This window comes from Pan troglodytes, chromosome 11 (genome assembly GCF_028858775.2).
Source record: "Pan troglodytes isolate AG18354 chromosome 11, NHGRI_mPanTro3-v2.0_pri, whole genome shotgun sequence".
Taxonomy (NCBI): domain Eukaryota; kingdom Metazoa; phylum Chordata; class Mammalia; order Primates; family Hominidae; genus Pan; species Pan troglodytes.
The window spans coordinates 1,151,813-1,169,858 of NC_072409.2; the positions used below are offsets into that span (position 1 = coordinate 1,151,813).

The window sequence follows — 18,046 nt, forward strand, 5'->3', positions numbered from 1 at the left end:
TGCGCTGTGCTTCCCCTGCTAGTGCCTCCCGGTCAATTGTTAGAGTGGTCAATAAAAATGGGTTTTACAGTTTGGAAGCCAGGCGTTTCAGAATCCCCTTCTGGCCCTGGCGCCACACCTAGCCCTGCTCACCTGGGCGGGACCCATGTGTCCCGCATGCTGGTGTGTGGGCAGCAGAGGGAGGCAGGCCGCGGTCCCGACCCTCCCGCTGCGCCCCGGCCCGGGGCTTCCTCCCGAGAGGACAGCGGAACCCCCTTCACCGCCAGGCGATAGAAGCCGCGGTGGCCGGCCGGAGGCCCCTCGCATCAATACGGTTGGGGCACACATAGGCTGAGCCGGCGGCCATGAGGCTGCCCGCGCGCGGGAAGGACCCGCGTGGCTGAAGGCCCCACGTCAGGGCCTGGAGTTGCCACCCGCGTGGACGGTGAGCCCGGAGGCGCGGGCTGGCCGCGGTCGCCGCGCGCCTCTCCGCTCAGAGGGGTCTCTCCTTCGCCACGGGCCTGAGATGCCCGCGAACCCCCTGCCCGGGAGAGGCCGCCCTCGGGGCCACCTGGCGGTCGCGCTCGGGTACCGGGCAAGGCCTGGGTCTGGCTGCTGAGGGAACTTGGAATTCCCCGGGTGGCCGGAGGGAGAAGGGGCGGGACGACCGCAAAGAGACGCGGAGCGCCCGGGGGGCGCGCGGACGGCGGCGGCGACGGAGCTGGACCCCCCCGGCGGCCACCTGGCCTCCCCCGCCCAGGCGCTGCCGGCGACCAGCGCCCCCTGCCGCGAAGCGCGCCGCCGCCGGGACCCGCCCCCGGACCCCTGCGCACGGCACCGCCCACGCCCCGCCCCCACGTGGGCGCGGCCCAATCCCGGGGCCGCCGGCGCGCGCGTCACGGGCTGCCATTGTTATGCAAATATAAAGAAGGTAAAAGGCGCCCCGGCGCGGCGGGCGAGCTAGTGCTGCGGCGCGTGGGGAGGCGCCTTGGGACCGCGTGGGAGCCGCAGCCGAACCGAGTAGGGACCGGGACCGCGCGGCGCCGCCGTCCCCGGCCGGGCCCGGCCCCCGCGAGCCGAGCGCGCGCCCCCGTCGCCCACCCGGGCGCGGCTGGATGCGGCGGGGTCCCCGCGGCGGCGACCCCCGGCCCCGAGCGCCCGGAGCGCCCAGAGGCGGCGTGCGGGGCCCGGGGACGCCGCGCCCTCCATGCGCCGAGGCGCGCCCCGAGACAGCCGGGGGCCCGCGCCGCAGCCGCCGCCCGCGCTGAGCCCCGGCCCGGCCCGCGGCCCGCGCCCGGCGGCAGCATGAGCCAGGCCGAGCTGTCCACCTGCTCCGCGCCGCAGACGCAGCGCATCTTCCAGGAGGCTGTGCGCAAGGGCAACACGCAGGAGCTGCAGTCGCTGCTGCAGAACATGACCAACTGCGAGTTCAACGTGAACTCGTTCGGGCCCGAGGGCCAGACGGCGCTGCACCAGTCGGTCATCGACGGCAACCTGGAGCTCGTGAAGCTGCTGGTCAAGTTCGGCGCCGACATCCGCCTGGCCAACCGCGACGGCTGGAGCGCGCTGCACATCGCCGCGTTCGGTGGCCACCAGGACATCGTGCTCTATCTCATCACCAAGGCGAAGTACGCGGCCAGCGGCCGGTGATGCCCGCCGGGACCCCGGACCCCGGCCCTGCGCCCGCGTCGTCTCTGCTGTACCTTCCCGCCAACTACCTCGGTGCGCGCCCGGCTCGCAGGCCCCGCCAGAAGGCCCGCGGCCACGGCGAATACGGCGCGTGCGTCCCGGCCCCAGGGTCCGGCAGCCCCGCCGGCCGAGCGCCTCCCTGCGGCCTAGCCGGGCCCGGCCGGGCCGGAGCAGCTTCCCACGGCCCCCACCCGCCCGCCTGCCCGTCGCCTCGCGGGTGGGGGCGGGGCGCGGGCTCCAGCCCCTTTTGAAATTTGAGTCTCGCAACCAGCAAGTTCGGAATCCCGAGATACCGGATCCTCTGCGCAAAATGTTTTCTCCCGAAGGTGAAAGGCGGGCGGCGGGAGCCGAAGGCGGACTCGGAGCGCTCCGCCGCCGCCTTCAGGACCCGCCCGCAGGCCCGGGACGCGCCGATGCCGGCTGCAGCCGAGGAGCAGCCCCGAGGTCCGAGGTCCGCGCCGCTGGCGCGCGGCCGAGGAGACGCTCTGCTGTTCGCTGTTGCTGGTGTTCTAAACTATTTATCTTGTGTGTGTACATTTGTGGGTGGAGTTTGTGCGCCTGGTTTTTTTGTTTGGAAAACACTGCGTGGTCAATGTGGTTATGGGGGGGAGTGATGCATTTTTTTCTAGTCTTAAAACTAAAAACTTGAGTCTACCATTTCTTGGTTGCACTGAAAATACCGCCCAGCCTGATGGTGTTCCCGTGCTGTCCCTCCCCCTTCCCTTCTCCCCGCGTCTACCCCCCCACCCCGTTCTGTTCCCCCTCCCTTCTTCTCCCTCTCCCTCAAATCCGTGAGTTTTGGAAGCCCCAGGGCCTCTCCCCCGCCCCTCCTGGATGAGGCCACCATCCCCCAAACCGGCTTGTTTTGCAGTTTCCCCAGGATCCTGGAAGCTCGCTGGCGCTCGAGGGTGGCGGGGACACGGGGGGGTGGGTGAAGGTTCGTTACCTTTTCTAGTGCGTTCTATCATAGTTAACGGTTGCACACTTTTTTAAAAAAAGTAAATGGATTTGCCACAATTAAATGTCATAACATTTATGACAGAATATAAAATATTAACATATTTTAAGCCAAGTTTTAGGTGTATCTTTTGAATCTTGGTTATAAACCCAATTTTAAAGGGCGATGTATCCAGCGTTGTGAAGGCAACAGAGTGTACCCATATTTATATTTTTATAAAATACCTATAAGACTGTGAATCTCTTGTGCTAATGGCTGAGTTAATTGAAGGACCGTTTTGCCCCTTTTTAGCCTCCCAGAGCTTCGAGGACTCAATTCGAACCCGAAATCCTGCCGTGGGGGAGGGGTTGCGTCGAGACCTGGGCCCGGGGAGGTTCTCCTGCGTCACTTTCTGTCCTGAAAGGCGCCCTTCCTGGTTTCTGTGGCTCCAATTTTCTATGCAGCTCCACACCCCTTGTTGTTTTGATCCTGAGAAATAAAAGGGAGGCTGAATTATTCAAATTTAAATGAGGTTTCCCCTTCATGGAAGTGCTGCTGACCCTTCGTGCAGAAATGGGGAGCACTTGAGGACACAGGTGGGTGGAGGCCCTTTGTGCGTGGCTGGTCGTATTCGGGCAGCCCTCCGTCGCTTTTTATAAAACTTTGTGTGAGAAGAATATATTGATAATGTCAGTGAAACAAGCAGACATTGAAATGGAGGCACAGATTACTCCACAAGGAGTTCTTCTGTATATTTTTTCTAGATGCAAATACCTTTTTAATTATGTTAATTAATGTTAAGACTTTCTAGGCTTATATCGAAGCTGTGTGTGGGTCACGGGGTGATCACTGCTAACTGGATAAAGTTTGTGCAGCACATTCCTGAGTGTACGATATTGACCTGTAGCCCAGCGTGAAAAATTTATAAATAAATTTTTCATTGATCTTTTTATATTAAAAAAAAGTTTCTTGGTCCTTCTTGGCTTTGGCACAAGTTGCAGAACACCCTCTTTGGGGACGAGGGTCAGGCTGTGACATGGTTTGTGGGTGCTGGGTGCACAATGCTTGGCTTGTATTTGTCTGAAGACAGAGCCTGGTAAACTCGCTCCCAGCCCCACGCAACGGCCAAGCCCAACCCGGCTGCACACAGGACTCACGAGGACCCAGCACCTCCAGCGTGCCCAGAGCTGGTGTCACAGCCTCTGCTCTGTTCCCCAGCAAAGCAGCTGAGACCTCCGCTGGAGAGGAGAGTTCGGCCTGAAGCCCTGCCCACTCTGACCCGCTAGGGGGTCATGCTGGAGGCTGCCTGCTGCACAGAAGGTGTATCTTGTAAATTGGGGGGAAATCCCATAGCTGCTCACTCCTGGCAGGTAGAAAGTCCCCTGGAGGCACCCGGGAGCTCTGGAGGCCTGCACAGGCCTGGAGTCAAAACACCCCAAAGAGCACAGACCCTGAGTTAGACGAGCGTCGGGGCCGGGCACCCCCATTCGCAAGAAAGGAGAGCAGAGCAGGATGGCTGTTGCCGGCACCTGACAGAAAGGAGCAGAGACTCTTGGTCCACTCCTGAGATGCCCTTGGGGCCCTGGGGGCCCTGCACGGGGCTGCAAGGGAGCACACCCGCCCCCAGCAAGAGCAGCCAGCAGAGAGAACTTGGAGAAGGGCAAAGACCGGGAGTTACAAGGTAACAACTTTTCAAACCCCTCCGCCGAATGTAAGGGGAATCTGCTTCCCTAAACCGCGTCCGCAGAAGGGCTGCCCTTCCCACAAACTTTCCCCACGCCTCCGCCTTCCTACTCTGCACTGCCGCCCTGTTTACCCTTGGTTTTCCAGGCGCGTTTTCCGTCGGTTACGCATTTCCTATCCTGCAGAATCGGCCTGGGAGATGGGCCAGCTCCCTGAAGCAGGCTTTGGGAAGTCTTGCCCTGGGCCAGCCCGGGAATGCCCAGCCGTTGGAAAGGAGAGTGGCCACAAGAACCTGGACACGATTGGGGTAACCAGAGAATGAGGTCAGGCAGCCCCAGTGATGGCCAGGGCTATGCTGGACCACTCCACCCTTCCCCACCCAGGGTCTGAAAAACAAAGGTAACATTTGTTACTGGCATTAGCCTGCAGGTGGGTGGGGTCCCAGCCAACTGCTTGCCCCTGCAATATCCGGGAAGTTCTCCCACTGCGAAGAGGCCTGGCCTGGCACCAGGGGCCTCCCAGGCACATGGCTGCCACCCCAGGGTACTCTTTGCAGCTCCCTTAAATTCTGTCTTCTGAAAGATACATTTGACTGAGAAAGGCCTTGTGTTGCTCTTCTCTCCCGCAGGAACAAAAGGAAGCCTGCCCGGGCAGCCCTGTGGGCAGCTGAGGAGAGGAGGGCTGAGAGGGTGGAGCCCTGGAGGGGGTCTGCTTCCTCCCCAGGTGCCGCTGTGTACACTGACCAGCCCGGATGGCTGGGGACAGCCTCGCTGACCTTTCTTGCCAGGCACAGCCCTAGGGGGCAGGTAGACACACTCTAAAACCAGGCACAGCCCTAGGGGCAGGTAGACACACTCTCTAAAACCACAATTGTCTTCCCACCTCTGGGGGTCAGATTTATGAATGAAATCTCAGCTGGGAGGGTCCAGGTGTTGAGAGCCCAGGAGGAAGGTCCAGGTAGGAAGCCCGGGGTAGCACATTCCTAGAAGCAGCTCAGTGGAGGGCGAGGCTGGCCACCTGTGTGCCAAGAGTGGGCCTCCCTGGCCACAAGGGGAGGGGGGCAGCTCTGGGGTATGGGCAAAAAGGAGGAAGTACCTGGTCTCTGGGTATGGCCAGGTCGATGCTGCTATGTGTCTCTGATGTCTGTTTCCCTCCTGAGTTCAGGGGCCTGTGCACACGCTTCTTCCAGGGCTTCTGTGTTCAGCAGGTCACTTACTGCAGCAGGGTGTTGGTGGGTATTAGCAGGTTTTGGTGGGTACTGACCTATGGCAGAGTTACTGGGGAGTCCCCAGCCCCCCTCCCCAGGCAGGCCCCTTTGTGGCCAGGGTGAGAAAGAAGGTCTGGGTGGCCCAGCCTACACCGTCAGCCCCGGCCTCCCAGATCTGCAGGTGTGCCTTGGAGGCCAGGTGAGGTGTCCAGCCGGGAGGCACAGAGGACAGCCAGGGTGGAGGGGCTGGCAGGTGGGGGCTGGGTCCCTGGGAACCCCTGAGAGAAAGGAGACAGTCCCGGCAAGGTCAGGGCCTGCCCCACATCCCCCGCCAGGACTGCTGGGCTCCCGTCCAACTGTCTGTCTCTGATCTGACCCCGGCTGGAGGCAGGAAGCGCTGACGTTGGAACAGACGCCACGGAAAGACCAGGAAATGCAGGAAGATGGTCAGCTAGAAAGAGTGATGTCTGAAGCCAGCAGGCGTGGGAGCCAGGACACAGCAGGCCAGAGGAGGGTGGACAGGACTTAGAAGCCAGGGAGACGGGGTGCGGGGAAGGAAGAGCGAGAAGGAGCTGCCCGCTGGGGTCTGTCCCCCAAAGGCCTCATAGCTCAGCACAGGTTGGGACAGAGGGGTCGTGGACACTAGAACACCCGGCGCACAGAGCCTCCGACCTCGGTAAGGCCAGCTGCCCCTGAAGCTCCCTGAGCCTGCGGGGAGGAGGCAGCGTCCACCTGGGCCTTGAAGGACGGGAAAGGAGGCCCCGCGCCAGGGACACCTGGGGAAGGAAGCCTGAGGCCGGGATGCGACGGCTTGGGCCACGGGAGGGGCCGTGGAAGGTCTGGGAACCTCCGCAACTGCTGCTTCCAGGGCCTCCAGTGCAGACCCTCCGGGGCTTGGAGGTCCCCGGGAGGCCGCCCTCCACCCACCCCCGCACACTCAGGCTCCACCGCCCGGAGCCGCTCCCCCAGCTGGAAACTCCCAACACCCGTCCGGCGCATTCTTCTGCCGGGCCGTCCTTCCGACCGTCCTCCGCGCGTCCGTCTGTCGGTCTTTCTTCTCTCGCCCCTCCAAAGCCGCGGCCCCCATTCATTCCCGAGGCCTCTGCCCTTTCCTCCGCGCCGTCCGGCTCGGCGAGCAGCTGCTATGCTAATGAGGGCGGGGGGCTGGGGCCGGGGTGCGGGGGGAGGGAGCCGGGCCGTGGGGGGCATGTGGGGGTGGGGGCAGCCGCTCACAAAGCCCGATCTCTACATTCAAAACCAGCCAGGCCATTCCGGTCCCCAGCGCGCCAGGCGGGGACGGTGGGGACGGTGGGGGCGGGGCCCCTGCGCACCCGGAAAGCGCCCGCACCGCGAGGGGCGAGGGCAGAGCCGAGGGCCGGGCCGAGGGGGCGCACCCGGCTCGCAGCGCCGCGCACCCACTCGCCCCAGCGCTGGGGTCGCGGCCTGGGACGCGCGGCTCGTCCTGGGGACCCCGCCCCGCCCACCAGACGCCGCCGCGCGTGGGGCTAGAGTGCGCCTGGCGCAGGTGGGGAGGGGGTCCGACCCAGCGCGGACCTCGCAGGAGACACCTCGCCCGCCCCGGTCCGGTCCGCGGGGGCATGCGAGGCAGGGGAGGGGGCGCGCCCGGGGCTCCCACCGACCTCGCCCGGGCGCAAGGGCCGGAGCCCCCGGGTTCCCGAGCCTCGGAGCCGCCGCGGCTGTGCTGCCGCCCTGTGGCCGCCGCCCGCACTGCGCCTCGGGCCCGGCCGCGCTCCAGCGCGTGCACCCCGCACTCCGCCCTGCCCCGGACCCCGCCCTGCCCCGGACCTCCGCGGGCCCCGAGTCTTCCTACCAGCCCCTCGGCCCCAGGGAGGCGGGCAGACAGGGCGGGCGCCGGGGTCGACGGCGGGGCCATGTGGGCTTTGCTAGCTCGGGAGCGGGGCGGGGTGGGAGGCTGCGGGGAGCCGGGCCCCAATGCCCGGAGGTCAGGGGCGCCCTGGGGCAGAGGAAGCGGCAGGTACCCCTTAGCGACTCTTGGCTTCTGCAGCCCCCAGAAGGACCCCCAGACGAGGGTCTGGAAAAGTGACCCCTTCATAGTCCTAAACAAGCAGTTGGCAATGGTGTGCCGTTCTCCACGCGGTCCGATGGGAAAGGGAGGCCCTGAGCCGCAACGAGTAAGTAGATAGTCAGCAGGACCACGTGGACGCGGCCAACCACAGGTCACACTTCGGATGGGAGCAGGACCCGGCGCCCATCCCTCAGGACCGCCGAGAGCCGGGCCCTCTGGGCCGCAGGTGCCGCTACCTTAGCCATGGAGCCGCAGCAGAGGAGGCCGGCGCTGGAATTGCAGGCTCGTCCTGGCTGCCCCGCCGCACTCCTCTCACGGAAGTGGCTGTGCCGGAGGCGCGAGAACAGAACTCTGTTCAGACGCTCGCGTACTCGGAGAATGGAGCCTGGAGACCTGGTTCACACCCGCTATGTGTTTAAATGGATAAAACCCTCCTCAGGTCTGTGAGCCTCCAAACAAGGTCCCCACTGCCATCTGCTGGCCCCACAGACAAGAACCCACACAGGAATGAAGCCCAAAATATCCCATAAACTTTCCAAAGAGAAATGACAAAACTGAAATAGTAGTGGTGTCAAAACACAGTGTATTTCTCAGCCCAATGAAGCTGGGATGGGTGGCCCAGGGAGCCCCAGACTTCATGGATAGGCTTTTCGTTCACATGGCTCAACATGGCACCCCAGATCCAGCCATCACATCTGCACTCCAGCCAGCAGAAAGGAGGCAGGGCCCTCTCCTTCAAGGATGCCTCCCAAGAGTTGTGTTGCCACAGCTGCTCACATCCCATTGGCTAGAACGTGGTCATACGACCCACCTCACTGCAAGGGAGGCTGGGAAATGTAGTCTTTAATCTGTGAAATGTGCCCGCTTCAAACGGAGCCATGGAGGAAGAAGGACTAGCGATCTGGGGGGTAGGGGCTGGGTGGGCGAAAGGCTGTGCCTCCCTCGGTGGCGTCAACATCCTGGCCATGTTGTCACATGCACTTGCTGGCAAAATTCCCAAGCCATGCGCTCACAGTTTGTGCAGTGATGAGTGTGGCAAACCAGCTCAGTTAAAAATAAACATTATTTTATAGATTAGCTGAAGAATACAATGTCCCACGAGACTATGTGGCCATCAGGAAATTAACTTTTCTGACCTAATGGCCCAGGAAGCACTGCGGGCAGCGTCTCGCCCCGTGTAACGCAGCACCCGCAGAAGTGCCCGGGATCAGCCTTTGCCTCGGCGGGATCCTGGTTCCTGGTTCTTCCAAGGGCATGGCGAGGTCCCCGCTCCCTTATCTTGAGGAAAGTAATAAGTAACCCAGCTCTTTCAACTCCCAAGGTTACTTTGTCAATAAAGTGCGCCTTCTCAAGTCTTCCCCTCGGTCTCTTTATGGACTGTTTCTTTTCATTCGACTCCAGACGGAAAGAAAATCGTTAGGTTTATCATTCACATTCCTAAACGTCAACGTTAGGGTGGTGTAATTTACATGCAATAAAATGCATCCCTTGAGGGTGTGGCAAGTCTTGATAGCTGTTTACACCCATGTAACCCACACCACAATCACAATTATATAAAGATATTATTAAAGCCAAGAAAGTTCTCCCGGCCCATCCCAGTTAATTCCTCCTGCCCCAGATCACCACCCATCCGACTTCTAGCACCGTGGATTCACGGCGCCTGTTCCAGAGCTTTCTCTAAAAGCAACACGTGGCACGCGCTTCTTTTGTCCTGCCCCTGAAACTCGTCGCCATACTGTTGAGATTTGTCTGTGTGGTTCGTGTTTCCCTAACTTCTGCAAGGTGTAGCCTCTTTTTTTTTTTTTTTTTTTTTTTCGGAACTCGTAAAATCTGGCTGGTGTGCCACAAACACAGGCTCATGTTCCCGGGTGGTTTTTCAGTTGGCACACTCATCCTCCTCCAGAAAGGAACTGCGTCACGAGGACACCCTCCTGGAATCCCAGAGCGTGGCACCGGCCAGCTCTTGTGTCCCCAACAGGGGCCCCGCCATGTTCCCTGGTAGTCCGTCCCCACTCCCAGGCACTGAGCCCAGGGACTGGAAATCCAACCTCGGAGGGTTGCAGACCCAGCAGCTCCGGTGCAAGGCTCTTCCCACCGCAGACCAGGCCTGAGATCTGGGGCCTCTCCTTTGCCAGAGGAAAGAGGAATGAACTGCCTACCAGGCACTTTGCTAGGACGAATATGTGAATGTCGAGCCTTGCAGGGCGCAAAGTCAATGCACAAAAGCCAATTGTGATTCTATATCCTGTCAACATTCAGAAAATACCACTAAAATAGCATATGGCAAAACATAAAATGCTTAACAAAAAAATTAATGAGAGTGTGTAATGAAAGATCTCTCCAATGAGAACTATAGAACATTGCTAGAAACTTTTTTTTTTTTTTTTTTTTTTTCCAGATGGAGTCTCGCTCTGTCGCCCAGGCTGGAGTGCAGTGGCCTGATCTCGGCTCACTGGAACCTCCGCCTCCCGGGTTCAAGCAATTCTCCTGCCTCAGCCTCCTGAGTAGCTGGGACTGCAGTCGCCCGCCACCACGCCCGGCTAATTTTTTGTATTTTTAGTAGAGACGGGGTTTCATCGTGTTAGCCAGGATGGTCTCGATCTCCTGACCTTGTGATCCACCCTCCTCAGCCTCCCAAAGTGCTGGAATTACAGGTGTGAGCCACTGCACCTGGCCGAGAAATTCTTTTTTAAATCTGAATCAAAAGAGATACGTATCATGTTCACTGCCTAGAAGACTTGATAGTGTTATAAGTGCTCCCCAAATTCATCTACAGATTCAATGCAATCACAGTCAAAATCCAGCAGGCTTTCCGTGGAAATTGGCTAGATTATTTTTAAAATTCATTTGGAAACACAAATGTCAAAAAAATAAACAAAATAATCTTGAAAAGAGGCCGGGTGCGGTGGCTGATGCCTGTAATCCCAGCACTTCGGGAGGCTGAGGCAGGTGGATCACCTGAGGTCAGGAGTTCAAGACCAGCCTGGCCAACATGGTGAAACCCCATCTCTACTAAAAACACAAAAATTAGCCGGGTGTGGTGGCGGGCACCTGTAATCCAGCTACTTGGGAGGCTGAGGCAGGAGAATTGCTTGAACCCTGGAGGCAGAGGTTGCAGTGAGCCAAGATCGCACCATTGCACTCCAGCCTGGGCGACAAGAGCAAAACTCCATCTCAAAATAATAATAATAATCTTGAAAATAAAGAACAGGCTGAGCATGGTGGATCACACCTGTAATCCCAGCACTTTGGGAGGCTGAGGCAGGTGGATCACTTGAGGTCAGGAGTCCAAGACCAGCCTGGCCAACATGGTGAAACCCAGTCTCTACTAAAAACACAAAAATTAGGCCGGGCGCAGTGGCTCATGGCTGTAATCCCAGCACTTAGGGAGGCCAAGGCGGGTGGATCACCTGAGGTTGGGAGTTCAAGACCAGCCTGACCAACATGGAGAAACCCTGTCTCTACTAAAAATACAAAATTAGCCGGGCATGGTGGCACATGCCTGTAATCCCAGCTACTCAGGAGGCTGAGGCAGGAGAATCGCTTGAACCCAGGAGGCGGAGGTTGTGGTGAGCCAAAATCATGCCATTGTACTGCAGCCTGTGCAACAAGAGCAAAACTCTCTCAAAAAAAAAAAAAAAAAAAAAAAGGCTGGGCGCATTGGCTCATGCCTGTAATCCCAGCGCACTTTGGGAGGCCAAGGCGGGAGGATCATCTGAGGTCAGGAGTTCAAGACCAGCCTGGCCAACTTGGTGAAACTCTGTCTTTACTAAAAATACAAAAACTAGCCAGATATGGTGGCAGGTGCCTGTAATCCCAGCTACTTGGGAGGCTGAGGCAGGAGAATCACTTGAACCCAGGAGGCTGAGGTTGCAGTGAGCTGAGATCATGCCACTGCACTCCAGCCTGGGCAACAGAGCCAGATGCCGTCTCAAAAAAAAGAAAAAAAAAGGGTTTGGATCTTTGTGTGTGTGTGTGTTTGTATGTATATATGTTTAAATGTGTTTATGTATATGTACAGGTATTGTTATATGTTGTATGTAGCATGTTACCAAATTGGCCTATAAGTAAATGGATACTCATAAGTTAAGTCCAAATGTCTATCAGGTTCACATGAATTTTATAATCTTTGGTAAATAAAATGTTTTTTTATTTGTTTGTTTGTTTTTGAGACAGAGTCTTGCTCTGTCACCCAGGCTGGAGTGCAATATTGCCGCCTTGGCTCACCGCAACCTCTGCCTCCTGGGTTCAAGCGATTCTCCTGCCTCAGCCTCCCAAGTAGCTGGGACTACAGGTGCGTGCCACCACACCTGGTTAATTTTTGTATTTTTGGTAGAGATAGGGTTTCACTATGTTGGCCAGGCTGATCTTGAACTCCTGATCTCATGATTTGCCCGCCTCAGCCTCCCAAAGTGCTGGGATTACAGGTGTGAGCCACCATGCCCGGCCAAAAATAGTTTTTAACTTATTGGTAAAATAAAACTAGAAATATCAGGCTGGGCACGGTGGCTTATGCCTGTAATCCCAGCACTTTAGGAGGCTGAGGCAGGTGAGTAATGAGGTCAAGAGTTCAAGATCAGTCTGGCCAACATGGTGAAATCCCGTCTCTACTAAAAATACAAAAATTAGCCGGGTGTGGTGGCAGGTGCCTGTAATCCCAGCTACTCAGGAGGCTGAGGCAGGAAAATCACTTGAAGCCAGGAGACAGAGGTTGCAGTGAGCCGAGATTGTGCCATTGCACTCCAGCCTGGGCGACAAAGCAAGACTCCATCTCAAATAAATAAATAAATAAATAAATACATATATAAAAATAAATTCTACTTAAAGCCAGGTGTGGTGGCTCACGCCCGTAATCCCAGCACTTTGGGAGGAGGCAGGAGGATTGCTCGAGCCCAGCTGTTTGAGATCAGCGTGGCAACATAGTGAGACCTCGTCTCTAAAAAAATTTTTTAAACCTGGCCAGACGTGGCACACGCCTGTGGTCCCATCCACTTGGGAGGCTGAGGTGGTAGGATGGCTTGAGCCCAGGAGGTTTAGGCTGCAGTGAGCCATGATTGCACCCCTGCACTCCAGTCTGGGCAACAGAGAGAGACCCTGTCTCAAAAAATATATATGTGGGAACTGGCGCGGTGGCTCACACCTGTAATCCCAGTACTGAGGGAGGCCAAGGTGGGTGGGTCACCTGAGGTCAGGCATTCAAGACCAGCCTGGCCAACATGGAGAAACACTCTCTACTAAAAATACAACAATTAGCTGGGTATGGTGGCGCATGCCTGTAATCCCAGCTATTCGGGAGGCTGAGGCAGGAGAATCGCTTGAACCCGAGAGGCGGAGCTTGCAGTGAGCCGAGGTCACGCCACTGAACTCCAGCCTGGGTGACAGAGTGAGACCCTGAAAAAAAAATAAAAAAATAAAAATGAAACCCACTAACTAGGTTTTGTTAAAGATTTACAGGAGCAAGGGCCGGGCATGGTGGCTCACGCCTGTAATCCCAGCACTTTGGGAGGCCAAGGTGGGCACATCATGAGGTCAGGAGATCGAGACCATCCCGGCTAACATGGTGAAACCCTGACTCTACAAAAAATACAAAAAAAAAAATTAGCCGGGCATGGTGGCAGGCGCCTGTAGTCCCAGCTACTTGGGAGGCTGAGGCAGGAAAATGGCGTGAACCTGGGAGGCGGAGGTTGCAGTGAGCCAAGATTGCACCACTGCACTCCAGCCTGGGTGACAGAGCGAGACTCCATCTCAAAAAAAAAAAAAAAAAAAAAAGATTTACAGGAGCACTGTGACCTGACCAAGGACAGAGAAGTGGCCACAGCCTCCTCAGACCCTCGCTGGCACCCAGATGTGTGTGGTCCTCGGTCCCCTCCTGATCCCAAGCCCTGCACATAGTTTCTCCACATCCCCACCCCATGAAAACCCTCCTGCCAGCATGGAAAATGTAAGATACTGGTTCAGGACACTAGGTCTCCAGGTCTCCATCTTCTCGGTTTGCTGGCTCTCCAATTTCTTTTTCTTTCCTTTTCTATTTTTTTATTATTTTATTTTATTTTATTTTTTGAGAGTGAATCTCATTCTGTCGCCCAGGCTGGAGTGCAGTGGTGCAATCTCAGCTCACTGCAAGCTCCGCCTCCTGGGTTCACACCATTCTCCTGCCTCAGCCTCCCAAGTAGCTGGGACTACAGGCACTCGCCACCAGGCCCGGCTAATTTTTTGTATTTTTAGTAGAGACAGGGTTTCACCATGTTAGCCAGGATGGTCTCGATCTCCTGACCTCGTGATCTGCCCTCCTCAGCCTCCCAAAGTGCTGGGATTACAGGCGTGAGCCACCGTGCCCGGCCCAAATATTCTCTTCTTGTAAGGACACCAGTCACATTGCACCCTGATCCACAGTACTCATTTCAGCCTTAAAAAGGAATGGGCGGCTGGGCGCCGTGGCTCACACCTGTAATCCCAGCACTTTGGGAGGTCAAGGTGGGTGGATCATTTGAGCTCAGGAGATCGAGACCAGCCTGGGCAATGTGGCAAACCCCCATTTCTATAAAAAAAATACAAAAATTAAGCAAGCATGGTGGTGCACACCTGTGGCCCCGGCTGCTTGGGATGCTGAGCTGGGAGGATCACTTGAGCCCAGGAGGGAAAGGCTGCAGTGAGCTATGACTGTACCACTGTACTCTAGCCTGGGTGACAGAGTAAGACCCTGTCTTAAAAAAATAAAAATTTAAAAAAAAGAAAAGAGGCTGGGCTCGGTGGCTTACACCTGTAATCCCAGCACTTTGGGAGGCCGACACAGGTGGATCACCTGAGGTCAAGAGTTCGAGACCAGCCTGGGCAACATGATGAAACCCTGTCTCTACTAAAACTACAAAAGTTAGCCGGGTAAGCTACTCGGGAGGCTGAAGCAGAAGCATCACTTGAACCCGGGAGGCAGAGGTTGCAGTGAGCCAAGATCACGCCACTGCACTCCAGTCTGGGCAACAAGAGCGAAACTCCGTCTTGAAAAAAAAAATAAGAAAAACTACGATGCTCTACGCTCATCCTCAGAGGCAGAAGGGCAGAAATCGCCAGCTCACACCCCCGGGCAATGGCCACGTGCTGGAGCGCCTTCCATCCCCGTTCCCTTTCCAGCCTCCAGAAACTCCACGAGGTCCTGGACATGAGTCTGCATCTCTTGGGAGGTGCTGAGTGGGTGTCTCTTCCTGAGCTGCACTGACACCTGCTGGAGGCTCCGACGGCCTCAGTCCACGAAGGCCCATGGCAGGGACTGCGCCTTGTAGCTCATCCATCACCAGCTCCACACAGTCAAAGACCTTGTTCTGGGTCAGGTGCAGTGGCTCATGCCTGTAATCTCAGCACTTTGGGAGGCCAAGGGGGGCGGATCACCTGAGGTCAGGAGTTCAAGACCAGCCTGACCAACATGGTGAAACCCCCATCTCTACTAAAAATACAAAGTTAGCCAGGTGTGGTGGCACATGCTGCAATCTCAGCTACTTGGAAGGCTGAGACAGGAGAATAGTGTGAACTCAGAAGGCGGTTACAGTGAGCCGAGATCGCACCACTGCACTCCAGCCTGGGCGACAGAGCGAGACTCCGTCTCAAAAAAAAAAAAAAAAAAAGAACACAGTCTGGGCCAGGTGTGGTGGCTCAAGCCTGTAGTCCCAGCACTTTGAGAGGCCAAAGCAGGAGGATCCCTTGAGCCCAGGAGTTTGAGACTAGCTTGGGCAACATAGTGAAACCTCATCTGTACAAAAAATGAACAAAATTAGCTGGGCGTGGTGACATGCACCTGTAGTCCCAGCTACTCGGGAGGCTGAGGCAGGAGGATTGCTTGAGCCTGTTGCTATGTGCTTGAGCAATGTGCTATGATCATGCCATTACACTCCAGCCTGGGCAACCGAGTGAAACTCTGTCTGGAAAAAAAAAAGTATACTGTAGTTTCACTTCAACTTCAGAAATTCTGACTTTGGTTGATCCTCTGAACATGTAATCGCAGACATTCAACCTGATAGTGCAACAAAAACTGATCCCAAGCCTGAGGCTCTGAAGAAACCTCTGCTATGGATTCCTTCATCTCAACCACAGGTATTGCCAGAAACAAATCTGATGATTTTTCTTTTGGGTATTCAAAACATTTTTGTAGATTTTCATTGCTTTCCATTCTGTCTACAAAATGTTTCAAATCTTCAGAAAGAGAAGATACATTGGCTTTAAAACTTTCAAGGTGAAGCCAGGTGCGGTGGCTCACGCCTGTAATCCCAGCACTTTGAGAGGCCGAGGCAAGAGGATTGCTTGATCTCAGGAGTTCGAGACCAGCCTGGCCAACATGGTGAAACCCTGTCTCTACTAAAAATACAAAAATTGACCGGGCGCGGTGGCTCACGCCTGTAATTCCAGCACTTTGGGGGGCCGAGGTGGGTGGATAACGAGGTCAGAAGTATTCGAGACCAGCCTGGTCGAGATGGTGAAACCCCCTCTCTACTAAAAATACAAAAATTAGCCAGGCGTGGTGGCAGTTGCCTGTAGTCCCAGTTACTCAGGAGGTTGAGGCAGGAGAATCGCTTGAACCCGGGAGGCAGAGGTTGCAGTGAGCCAAGATCGCGTCACTCTAGCCTGGGCGACTGGGCGACAGAGCGAGACTCCGTCTCAAAAAAAAAAAAAAAAACAGCCAGGCACAGTGGCTCACGCCTGTAATCCCAACACTGGGAAGCTGAGGTGCAAAGATCACCTGAGGTCAGGAGTTCAAGACCAGCCTGGCCAAAATACAGTGAAACCCCGTCTCTACTAAAAAATACAAAAATTAGGCCAGGTGCAGTGGCTCACACCTGTAATCCCAACACTGGGAAGATGAGGCAGGAAGATCACCTGAGGTCAGGAGTTCAAGACCAGTCTGGCCAACATACAGTGAAACCCCGTCTCTAGTAAAAAAATACAAAAATTAGGCCGGGTGCAGTGGCTCACACCTGTAATCCCAGCACTTTGGGAGGCCAAGGTGGTGGATCACCTGAGATCAGGAGTTTGAGACCAGCCTAGCCAACATGGAGAAATCCTGTCTCTACTAAAACTACAAAAATTAGCTGGGCGTGGTGGCAGTTGCCTGTAGTCCCAGTTACTCAGGAGGTTGAGGCAGGAGAATCGCTTGAACCCGGGAGGCAGAGGTTGCAGTGAGCCAAGATCGCGTCACTCTAGCCTGGGCGACTGGGCGACAGAGCGAGACTCCGTCTCAAAAAAAAAAAAAAAAACAGCCAGGCACAGTGGCTCACGCCTGTAATCCCAACACTGGGAAGCTGAGGTGCAAAGATCACCTGAGGTCAGGAGTTCAAGACCAGCCTGGCCAAAATACAGTGAAACCCCGTCTCTACTAAAAAATACAAAAATTAGGCCAGGTGCAGTGGCTCACACCTGTAATCCCAACACTGGGAAGATGAGGCAGGAAGATCACCTGAGGTCAGGAGTTCAAGACCAGTCTGGCCAACATACAGTGAAACCCCGTCTCTAGTAAAAAAATACAAAAATTAGGCCGGGTGCAGTGGCTCACACCTGTAATCCCAGCACTTTGGGAGGCCAAGGTGGTGGATCACCTGAGATCAGGAGTTTGAGACCAGCCTAGCCAACATGGAGAAATCCTGTCTCTACTAAAACTACAAAAATTAGCTGGGCGTGGTGGCACATGCCTGTAATCCCAGCTACTCAGGAGGCTGAGGCAGGAGAATTGCCTGAACCCAGGAGGCAGAGGTTGCCGTGATCTGAGATTGCACCACTGCACTCCAACCTGGGAAACATATTGAGATTCATCTCTCAAAAAAAATTAAAAAAAAAAACTTTCAAGATGGAAAACAATTTTTTTTATATAATAAAGAATTGAAAGACAAAAAAAAAAAAAAAAGAACCAAATGGAAATGGAAAGTTTGGAGTTAAAAAGCACAAAAACTGAAATGAGAAATCCACTAAAGAGGTTGAGAGACAGATTTTTTTTTTTTTTTTTTTTGAGATAAGTCTCGCTCTGTCTCCCAGGCTGGAGTGCAATGGCTCAATCTCGGCTCACTGCAACCTCTGCCTCCTGGATTCAAGTGATTCTTCTGCCTCAGCCTCCCGGGCAGCTGGAATTGTATGTGCTCACCATGCAATTTGAGACTAGATCAATAGAAACTACCCAACATGGGGCCGGACACGGTGGCTCATGCCTGTAATCCCAGCACTTTGGGAGGCAGAGGCGGGCGGATCATGAGGTCAGGAGATCGAGACCATCCTGGCTAACATGGTGAAACCCCGTCTCTACTAAAAAAATGCAAAAAAAAAAATTAGCCAGTCATGGTGGCGGGCGCCTGTAATCCCAGCTACTAAGGAGGCTGAGGCAGAATGGCGAGAACCCGGGAGGCGGAGCTTGCAGTGAGCCAAGATTGCGCCACTGCACTCCAGCCTGGATGACAGAGCAAGACTCCATCTCAAAAAAAAAAAAAAAAAAAAAAATGCAAAAAACTAGCCAGGCGTGGTGATGGGCGCCTGT

The 18,046-nt window shown here is 55.9% G+C and overlaps 1 protein-coding gene across 1 annotated transcript; it reads left to right on the forward strand.

Moving 5' to 3' along the window:
• The first annotated feature begins 923 nt into the window (after nucleotides 1–923).
• On the forward strand, nucleotides 924–2,865 carry NRARP (NOTCH regulated ankyrin repeat protein). Its single transcript, XM_528519.9, has one exon. It carries the CDS (start codon nucleotides 1,285–1,287, stop codon nucleotides 1,627–1,629), a length of 345 nt encoding a protein of 114 aa, XP_528519.3. The 5' UTR covers nucleotides 924–1,284; the 3' UTR covers nucleotides 1,630–2,865.
• Nucleotides 2,866–18,046: the final 15,181 nt, after the last annotated feature.